Below are 10,455 nucleotides of genomic sequence, written 5' to 3' on the forward strand. Positions count from 1 at the left end.
TACCCTCCTATAGATGGCCCCCATATTCGGAGTCATGTGATTCCTCTACCTTCCTATAGGTGGTCTCCATATTCCAAGTCGTGTGACCCCTCTACCCTCCTATAGGTGGTCTCCATATACTGTGCTATGTGATTCCTCTACCTTCCTATAGGTGGTCTCCATATTCCGAGTCAAGTGACCCCTCTACCCTCCTATAGGTGGCCCCCATATTCCAAGTCATGTGACCCTTCTACCCTCCTATAGATGGTCTCCATATTCCAAGTCATGTGAGCCCTCTACCTTCCTATAGGTGGTCTCCAAATTCCGAGTCATGTGACCCCTCTACCTTCCTATAGGTGGTCTCCATATTCCAAGTCATGTGACCCCTCTACCCTCCTATAGATGGCCCCCATATTCCGAGTCATGTGATTCCTCTACCTTCCTATAGGTGGCCTCTATGTATTCGGTCAGATGTAGCTCACCTTCTTGGCACTGCCAGGCTATGGACTCCACTGGTTTCGTTCCGGCCATACAGGTGCCGTACCTCCAGCCCCAGGCTTCCATAATACTCCGCCATGTCTTGTGTGATAGGTTTGGTTCCCGCATAGCAATGCACGCAGTGATCCAATCCCAGGGCCTGGCGGGCAGGATGGTAGACCAGACGCTCTGCCAGTGAGTACCCCCAGGGCATAGAGCTGGGCCTGCAATGAGAACTGGCATTAGATCAGTGGGCCCAGTCACAATATAAGTACCAAGAAATGACTTGTATTAGGTGTGCCAGGTCCATGCAGGGTACACTGGGGATTCCTGGATCTACACCCAGGACAAGTCATTACCAGGCATAGACTTGGCACGGGGCAGAGTCTCAGCTTTCTGCCTGGCGTCTTACCCTCTGTAGGCCCGGTGCCCCTTTTCTCGGGCCCAGTGGAGGATCTTCTTCTGCAAAGACGTGGCCTTCCTCTCCGCAAACATCCACTTCCTTCTCACCTTCTCCCACAGCTGGGGGAACCCCAGGAAGTAGGTGGGCCGAACAGCTTGCAACGTAGCTAAGAGCGACCCCTGCAGACACAACAGAGGAGTGCAGCCATAATGGGATGGTATTCCATGAATGTGGGGAGCAAACAGAACCCCTGCTTTACCCTGCACACCTAGGAGGTGTCCCCAGACAATTGGACATTTGGGGATGGGCATGGTGGGAATTTATACATGGCATCTACTGGGAGAACGCCACCCGCAGGCAGAAACTGCCCATACACAAACATACAGTGCTGGAAATACAAAATAAGTACAATCAGATCACACATTGCTCTTACAAAGTACAAAAAGTTATAAAGATAATAAACCGAAAACTTTTTCACTGAAACAAACCAAAGTTTTTCCTTTTCCGGGCTGGATAAACTTTAAGCAATCAAAAAACAAAACATTTCCCACACATTTCATCACATTTGTTATAGACCATCATGAAAGGAGATCACTTCCTGCATCCCACATATCAGAAATTAAACTTTTTCAGCACTTTACCAATACCGGAGCATTTCCTGCATAACAAATATTGGGAAAACCTTTCTAGCACCACAAATAAACTGAAAGCACAGAACTATACCCACTTACACCAAATCAGAGGAACCCAATACCAGTCCAGGTGAGGATACAGGAGCCCCCCATGCATACAAAATCCAGATTAATAAAATCTAGGGGGGGTGAAAGGAGACAGAACCCTAAGAGAAGGTAAGGTGACCTACAGAGGCCTGGCATCCCTCCACCACATAGCTGTCAATCACAAGGCCCGTGGAGCTCCTCTGTACAGAGACTGATGGGACTGGCTCAGTGTTCTCTGTACAGCACTGCAGTATATGTCAGAGCTATATAAATGTATATTATTAGTGTGTGACTGTGGGGGGGACATTAGAGTGTCAGCTCCTCTGGCATGGTTTTTTCTGTACAGTGCCGTGGTATGTGTGGTGATAGGTCAGGTACACCAACCTCAGAAAACGCTGCTAAGAACAAGAAAGCCGTCACTCTTTGTTGATGCGGAGTTGAGACAATATATTGATGGGAAGGCGAATGTCCATGCTTCAGGTTCTAATGCTGGAAGATGGCGTGTGATACGAACCTTAAGTAAAAGTTCCGCCCGTCCCACGAGCCGGTGTTTTAGATTTCGGCCCCCTATATGTTTTGAGTTTGACACCCCTGCTCCACGCCTTGGTCCGGACACTCTGCTCCCACCTGCCCCTCTAACGCACCGCCACTAATATCTCACCGAGGGTGTCAGTAACCACCACAGGGAGGATCGCCGAATGGAACCCCGATACCCCTCTCTTAACGAAACAATACACAGACCAAAAATAAAAGTGTCTCCAAATCAAAAGCCTGGCGAAAGGCCCCATAGACCCACTCAGCAAGGCTGGAGAGGAAGGGGATACCCAGAGCACCCCCACCCTTTATAGATATCTAGGGAGCAGGAAGTGGTCCATGGACTCCTCCACCCCTCCACATTCTGCCCAATGTCCTCCAGGTTACCTGTCATGTTGAGTCTACCATGGAAGGCGAGCCAGGTCCCTAAATTTTAAGGAATCCTCTCTGAATTCTATAAACCCTTCCTCCAGAACTGGACCTGATCCCAAGCTGCCTCCTAGGGAGACACCTCACCTCCTCCACAGTCACTGTGTAACAAAAGCCGGGACCTTGCCATGGCAGACCGTCCGGCCTTTTACTGGCCCACCGCTTTCCCCGGCTTGCAGAAAAGGACCAAACCAATCACGGAAGGAGCACACCCACCTAGGAGGCCTCTCTGTGAGCATATTAGAAAAATTATATTTAACAAAGAGAAGAAAATCACCAGGATGACCATACCTGAGCCACCCCTCCTCCTAGGCAGGTAAGTCACACCTCACCAGGTTCACTCTGTCCCCCCATAAGAAACAGTTGAAAATCTTTGAAAAGCAAAATGCAGACGAAACTGACATACAAAAATCAGATAAGTCATAAATGCTAGAGTCACCCTTTATGTGAAAAAAAACACCCCCACCATCTCCTGCACTGTGGCCCCCAGGCTCCCACATCCGGACCTCAGGAAACCCTCCATTGTTACCTTCAGGTCATCATTGGGCTTGGTGAAGTAAGTGCTGCTGCCACAACAAAGGGGCAACCACAGGTCAAACATCTGGACAGTCATGTGATTCAGGGGCAAATAACTGACTACTCGCTCCTCGGACCCCAAACCCAGCGACTCCACAACCGCTCGGCAGGTCCAGGTCACCTGCAGCAAGAGAAGATATTCAAGGATTCATCGTTAGTGAACAAAAGGACATGACATTCACCCTGTGCGACCATTCACCCTGTACAATAGGGTGCAGGAAGATCCTCATGGGAAGATTCTGTATGTAGTGGGGCCCATGAGGTGGAAGCCTGCATGACAAGAGAATTCTGGCTAAATAGTGCTGACATGTGCTTTGCCTGCCAGTGAATGCCCCGCCCACGAGGAGCTTCTGCAAAGTCCTTGTGATTCTATAGACTCCTCATGGGAGGGGCATCCACTAGAGGGGTGTCCCTACTAGCAGTCACATGGTCATTTCTAGCACTTCATACGTTCATGTCCTGGTGGAAATTCATTTCTAATGTTACCCCAGATGCCCCCCACACCCCAGCTCCTCCAATGCAAATACCAGGGCTTTTAAAACCTTCACCACACCTACATTTCTCTCATGTGACAGCCATATTTACCCAGAATTCCTCTTACTGGGGGTTATTTGGACAGTTTGTATAATGTGGGGGTTTTTCTTTTTTTCCCCTGACTGATGGGGTGACCACCGGCTGCCGGTGCTTCAGGGGTGAGCTCACCCTCCTATGTGAACTACGGGCAGCTCATCCCATACCCAGGAGTCAGCACCCCCTGCTGGTTGATTGACTATCTCTGATTATTTAGCAGCCTGGGACATCCTGCACTGGTTGGCCTGCTGCAGGAAGTAGAGAAATATTGGATCTCATGGCAGGATCAACAGATAATAAACCCAACAATAAGGAGGTACAAATCACAACTGCGGTGTTATTGCTCACAGATGACAAATTTTGCTTGGAGTGCCACTTTACCACAATAGATTCACCCACAGAATAAGGAAATGGGAGGTCTTACATTGTCGTGGCTGAGCAGGACTCCCTTTGGCTCTGTGGTGCTCTCATATACCATGGCGCAGCACTGGTTGGATCTCTGCTGTGATATCACATGATGGAGATGAGATTCCTCCACTTCTGAGCCCAAATCCATTAACTCGTCCCACTGAAAAGAGGCAGCAGAGTGAAAAGCTGGAGGACAGACATGGATAGCATGGCAGACACGCAGCACTAGGGGGGAAGTTGGGGGTCAGACATGAGAATACGCAGGATGGAGATAACTTACTGTGTAAACCAGAGCATGGGACCCCTTGACATGCCCTTCCCACTGCACAATCGCCTTAAGTCCAGGCAGCCTCTCCCACACCTGGAAAAGAAGAGAGATCATTGACCCCCCCCCCAGGAATCGGAGCCGTACAGCTGAAACATTCACCCTATCACATGCCGGCACTTACCTCCAAAATCTTCTGCAGCTGCTGACTGTCCTGCACCATCACTACCTGGGCCTGGGAGTCCAGAGCTGCACCAAGGCAAAATGACCCAGTGCATGATGGGTCAATGCCAACAGCCACACCCCTGAGGAGCAGAAGAATAAAACATTAGACAAGTGTCCCCCAGAGGAGCAAGTGTGACCGGAGGGGGACACAGAATGTTCTAGAGCTGCACCCCAATCAGAGCATTTACAATGAGCGGTTATCTCCTGAAGATAAGCAATAAACCAGTGAGGTCTCAATCTGTGTTCCCAGGTTCTTAGCCCCTCCCCCTGGTTTACTGCCCCACTCGTCAGAGCAGAAGGGGTGACCCCCTGCAGTGACCCCCAGGCACATTGTCTAGTTCCCAGGGGTCACCGATCATTGCACCCCTATTAGGGATTAGTGGAAAAGTTGAGTTTCCGTGGAATGTTCCTCTATTCATCAATCATGCAGGCGTTATAGCTCTATACATTGGGGGGCAATAAGAAAGGGGGGAGTTCAAAGACGAAATCCTGTACAAATAGCACCACAAGAATATGGACACTCCCATGAGGACCTGTACACCGCGAGGGAGGGAGCTTTGAGGGCAACATTGAAAATACACAGAATCTTTCACTACGCCTAAGTGGTACACACGATATCCATTCCCCTCCACAATTTATAAAGGGTTCCCTTGGACCAGACTCTGAATAGTACCCCCCATGGTACCCCCCCACCCCCTACACACACTGGGTTTATAACGTAAAGATATTTATTAGACAAATAATCAAACCACAATGGTCCACACTGCATCATCAATGGCTGGGACCCCCAATATCCCCTCTAGAACCCCTCCCCCCACAGTGTCCTATACAAGGGGCAGGATGGCCAGGATTGGCTGATGAGGCTGTATGACACCTGGGGACAATCGGTTGGTGGAAACAGACGTGCCCTGGATGCGTTTTCACACAATTGGGGCCTTGTGGAATGAAAAAGATCTCTCCATGGAAACTTACACACGGGGCCAATCGTGTGTCACCCCCTTAGAATGGATTTTATAGAATAAGCCGCTCATCCCCCGCCAAGTGTCCCCACCGTGCATCACCAACTTACCCAGCCATGATGGCTCCAATCTGAGTGATGAACCAGTGCGGAGAGCTCCGTCCCAGGATCAGAACCCCACAGAACCGAGCCAGGCCCAACTAGAAACAGAACATGGCGTGAGACATCTATGCTGTACCATATTTCATACAGAGATCTGTAGACTGGCTCTAGGGGCCACCTGTACCACTTCTATAACCCAAACCCCCAGAATCTATTGTGTCTAACCCTACATATATTCCATTGACCTGGCATACTCAAGGGATGCCATGCCCAAGGGGGCAACCATGCAAACCCCAGGGACTTTTTTCAACCCTCCTAACAAAGAAAGCACCCCAGTGAGGTTGTAGATGTGACTTCCACATAGCTGGTACAATACACAGAGTATCTCCATTCACCAGGAAGTCAGCCATTGGTCTCACCCCGAGGAGCCCTCTGGCCACCATCCAGCACTGCTTCTCATACTGCAGGTAAGTGATTTCCTTCCAGCTGGTATTTGTCCTCTCATACAGCGCCACCTGCTGACCGAACTTCGTCACTGCCTGTGAGAACAACTCTGGCACAGTAAGTGGGGGGACAGATGCAAATCCCCTTTCCTCCATTCGTAGGATGACTCCTCTGTCTCTGTTTGATGTCCACAGGGACTCTGCGGGGGCTAGATATTGGTAACTGGCTTCCAACAGCTTCAGCGCTGAAAGAGAATACAGAGATAATTTATAAAAGTTCTCATTTTTCACCATGATTCCCAAGACACAATACAACACAGATACAACACAAATCTTGGAGAATCGTCCAATATGTACAGGATTCACCCAACACTGGTCACATGTCATCATATGAATGTAAGAATACCGGAGGACTCTTTCTAAATCTACTTTCACTTTTCTGTTCCTAAACTTCATACATTGCAGAACAAGCTGAGCAAATCAAATTTTACTGATAGTTATAGATCCTCTATGGGGGGGCTTTGTAAACCCACCAGGATAAAGGGAGTAGGAGGGCTCTGTCCCCCTCCGGGATTCAGAGGGGGCGCTATTGTCCATAAAGATTAGGAGAGTCTTCGACCCCCAGATGCCAGAGGTTTTCAGGCCCTATGGAATACTAGCAACCTCTGCAAGGTGATTTCCATTAATAGGGCATCAGAATAATTTATGTCAGTAAAGATACAAACAGCCCACGGATACCAATCAGTTGTGTAAGGAAGATTTCTAAATGTTAGCTGTTACAACATAAAACCTTGGTAATAAAAAGAGGCGTTTCATTACCCTCTGTGTGGAGCTATGCCTCTGCTATAGGTTCACCTTCTACAGACGTGGGCACGATCGGGTTCTCCTCACTAAGATCCTTTCTAGACTCTGGACCTTCAGGTTTTCCTCTATTCTCATGAAATATAAAATCTGGATCCTGTCCAGGTGATCTATTCTCATTATTAGCTGCATCTGGTTTCCTCTCTGATGAATGTTCATGTTTCTCCTCAGATACTTGTGCTTTATCAGTCTCCTGGATCTTCTCTGGGCTCTCCTGGGACCCCTCGGGTTTAGTAGGCTTTGGTTCAGTTCTGGAGTAGTTATTCCCTTCTTCCCCTTTAGTAGATTCTTGTTCAGCAGTGGTCCCTGGAGACCTCTTACTCTTCTCTGGTTCATTATGTTCTGGTTCAGTTTTGGAGTCCCCTTCCCCTTTAGTAGGCTCTGGTTCAGCTGTGGTCCCTGGAGTTCTCTCTTCCCCCTCTGATTTAGTAGGTTCTGGTTCAATTTTGGAGTCCTCTTCCCCTTCAGGGCTCTGGTTCAGCTGTGGTCCCTGGAGTTCTCTCTTCCCCCTCTGATTTAGTAGGTTCTGGTTCAATTTTGGAGTCCTCTTCCCCTTCAGTAGGTTCTGGTTCAGTTTTGGAGTCCTCTTTGGTAGGCTCAGCTTCGGCTGTGGTCCCCCGAGACCTTGCACCCTTCTCTGGTTTTGTAGGTTCTGGTGCAGTTTTGGAGTCCTTTTCCCCTTTAGTAGGCCCTGGTTCAGCTGTGGTCCCTTGAGTTCTCTCTTCCCCCTCTGGATTAGTAGGTTCTGGTGCAGTTTTTGAGTCCTCTTCTCCTTTGGTAGGCTCTGGTTCAGCTGTGGTCCCCTGATGTCCATCACACTCCCTTGTTTCCTTCTCATGGTCTCCATCATATATCTGCTCAGAATGATTACTTTCCCTGTACTTATTTCGGCTCTCACCGTCTTGGAATTCGTTGGGGTTTCTTGCAGTAGATCCTTCGGGTGGAGGGGAGTTTTCTTCTTGGCGCATGTCATGTTTTTCATTTTGGTTTCCCTCATTTGTGGCCTCCAGGAAATTCTGGGTCTCATCTCTGGTTAGGTTTTTTCCTGCATCATTTGAGGTTTTGTTGTGTTCTGCTGGGTTGGGTGATTGATCTCCATTCTCTTTTTTTGAGCTTTCATTCTCCTGCAAGTCCTTTTCATTTTCAGGCACGGTCTCCCAAGATTCCTCTTCCTCAATGTCTGCTTGTTGGGGACATGTCCCATTTTCTGACTCCAAGGACTGTTCTTCTCTCGGTGAGGACTCTGCATTCTGTTCTTGTACATCCTCACCTTCACAGACATCCACAAAGCTGCAATGGAACAGAATGTAAACAATATGGACATCCCAAATCTCAGAGTGTCCTCACAGGAGAAGAAACACTGTATTTGTGGTTTACAACTACGGCAATCATGTGCCGATTGGTTACTATGGGGGTTCCTTCAGACACATTCAGACTGTAATATCACAATTCATACTACTCACCATAGCAGACACACCTGGAACTCTCCTGTCTGAGGTCAATATGTGGCTGAACATGGCAAAACACGCCAATCGATCAAAATGAGATCTGATTACTACACTAGAGCTGCTATAACCTTCCCACCTGGTGATACCCCTACCCAGAGGAGGGCCATATTATGGATAGGTCTCTAATTAGGGGACAGAGAAACTCAATCATAACAGGCTCTGCTATGGAGGCCAAAAGCAAATATTATATTTACTGCAAAATGAAACATTTATTTGACCATCATTCTTATTTCTAATGCTCATGGTGTCACAGCCATCCTGTCTGTGGTATAGATTCTGCACCCACCCAGTTCTGCATCATGTACACCAGCAAGGGGCAAAAGGCAGAGCTCAGGGCATCTCTAGAAGGCAGCACCTTTAGAAACCTCTCAACTTCATTCTGGAAAGTGATTGAATAGATTTATATTGAAAGGTTTTAAAATCACTTTAAGCAGCATTTATTGCACCCCAAAATATATTAAATCCATGGGATTGCTGGGATCTGTGGCTGGCACAGGGTGATACTTTCTCTTCCATTTTCCTCTTGTTATAGAATAAATAAAAGATTTCTGTGTGCATATATGTGAATGGCAGAGATAATCAAGCCGTGTGCACATCACATGAGACGAACATTCCTGATCATCTCAACCTAATGTAAAATGTTATTGTTTGAGTCAGGCTCACGTGGTCACAGAACTGGAGCGTGTTGACCACCAGATCCACAGCCCCCCGGCCACGTCTACAGATCTCAATGAGAGTTCATTTCTGAATCCACTTCCCCTCCATCAGATGTCCATTCCCCATCACACAGAGGACACTTTACCTGTCCGTGGACTCTTCTTCATTGTGATCTGCTGAGGACATTCTGTCTTCTGCTGGAAAACAAACAATTTCAGGTGGTTGGAGAACTTAAACCAACTCCCCAAAAACCCCCAATACAGAACCATCCAATTCTACAAAGCAGCAAAGATACAAGATGACCTGTAATGGAGCCAAGTCTGGTGGAACTTGGTATGTGGTCCATGATCGGACCATCGCTAGAACCAGTATTTGGGTTTAGAGATCAATGTGAGAATTGTCAACTTGGAGTGAGTACAGCAAGAATGTGGAAGCCTTGGAGCCCCTTTCAGGTTTATACGCTGCTCGTGTCCCCACCGAGGAGATTTGGTTGGTTCGGATGATCATGGCCATGGACAGATATCTAAAGCTTTACAGTGGTCAGAAGACATCTTCCAGTGGGGCCCCCTATTAGGATGACAAGCAAGTGATTTGTAGAGATTCTTGTTCATTCATGTCAGGATAGAAAGTGAGGGGAGATCTCCATGGGACTTAAAATAAAATTAAAATTACTCACCAGAGTTTTAGCCCTCTACACCTTTCCATTACAAATGCCATTTTATTATTGTATGGGGTTGTATTCAAAATTTGGATCGGTGGACACAGCCAATCAGAGATGGAGACATTGCTGAAGTCATCTCCTCATGGCCAAACCCAATAGGACCAGCAAAGTCCCATGTTACCTTACAGTCACTGGGTCACCGTACACTAAGTATCGCTTCTTTTGGCTCCATCAAACACTTCTTTACCCCAGAGGCCCAAATGTAACCACATGAATCACAATCTGATATTCATCCCCAATCTCCCACCCCCAACCGTCACTCATCCAGGGGGTAGGCAAGAAAAAAAAAAAGTTACAGATGTTCTTCAGATGTAATGGTGGTTTATGGGAACCTCCAGCACCTTCCCACCAGATATGAAACATTCATCACTAAATAAGACCACCAGAGGACCCCAAGCGGAGTATAAAGGTCCTTCCCCCTAATTAGAAGGAACTATTTCCATTGGCCTCCACCCGCTCCATCCAGAGGAATCCCACCTCAACAGACCCCCACCCTTTTCAGAGGCATCCAACCTCAACAGACCCCCTCCATCCAAAGAGATGCCACCTCAACACAGCCCCCCTCTTTTCAGAGGAGTCCCACCTCTACAGGCTCCCCCCTCTTTTCAGAGTCCCACCTC

General features: G+C 48.0%; 2 protein-coding genes across 2 annotated transcripts; both read right to left on the reverse strand.

Annotated features, from left to right (window-relative positions):
• Positions 1 to 356: 356 nt before the first annotated feature.
• On the reverse strand, positions 357 to 7,411 carry LOC140332645 (long-chain-fatty-acid--CoA ligase ACSBG2-like). Its single transcript, XM_072413839.1, has 9 exons — positions 6,908 to 7,411; positions 6,065 to 6,333; positions 5,655 to 5,743; positions 4,545 to 4,665; positions 4,376 to 4,456; positions 4,112 to 4,255; positions 3,071 to 3,238; positions 869 to 1,038; positions 357 to 680 (listed from the first exon to the last, which is right to left on the reverse strand). Exons 2-9 carry the CDS (start codon positions 6,242 to 6,244, stop codon positions 458 to 460), a joined length of 1,176 nt encoding a protein of 391 aa, XP_072269940.1. The 5' UTR covers positions 6,245 to 6,333; positions 6,908 to 7,411; the 3' UTR covers positions 357 to 457.
• Positions 7,412 to 7,413: 2 nt separating this feature from the next.
• Positions 7,414 to 9,305, reverse strand: LOC140332814 (uncharacterized). Its single transcript, XM_072414007.1, has 2 exons — positions 9,260 to 9,305; positions 7,414 to 8,239 (listed from the first exon to the last, which is right to left on the reverse strand). Exons 1-2 carry the CDS (start codon positions 9,298 to 9,300, stop codon positions 7,414 to 7,416), a joined length of 867 nt encoding a protein of 288 aa, XP_072270108.1. The 5' UTR covers positions 9,301 to 9,305.
• Positions 9,306 to 10,455: the final 1,150 nt, after the last annotated feature.

This window comes from Pyxicephalus adspersus, chromosome 6, assembly GCF_032062135.1.
Source record: "Pyxicephalus adspersus chromosome 6, UCB_Pads_2.0, whole genome shotgun sequence".
Taxonomy (NCBI): domain Eukaryota; kingdom Metazoa; phylum Chordata; class Amphibia; order Anura; family Pyxicephalidae; genus Pyxicephalus; species Pyxicephalus adspersus.

What these genes read in the sequence shown, in the direction of transcription:
- LOC140332645 (XM_072413839.1), bottom strand. Translation starts at nt 6,244, where the DNA reads ATGGAGGAAAGGGGATTTGCATCTGTCCCCCCACTTACTGTGCCAGAG. An exon ending in ATTGGAGCCATCATGGCTGG is followed by an intron (nt 4,666 to 5,654) that starts GTAAGTTGGTGA and finishes TCTGCTCCTCAG; the next exon opens with GGGTGTGGCTGTTGGCATTG. An exon ending in GGGCACCGGGCCTACAGAGG is followed by an intron (nt 681 to 868) that starts GTAAGACGCCAG and finishes TTCTCATTGCAG; the next exon opens with GCCCAGCTCTATGCCCTGGG.
- LOC140332814 (XM_072414007.1), bottom strand. Translation starts at nt 9,300, where the DNA reads ATGTCCTCAGCAGATCACAATGAAGAAGAGTCCACGGACAG. An exon ending in GAAGAAGAGTCCACGGACAG is followed by an intron (nt 8,240 to 9,259) that starts GTAAAGTGTCCT and finishes GTTCCATTGCAG; the next exon opens with CTTTGTGGATGTCTGTGAAG.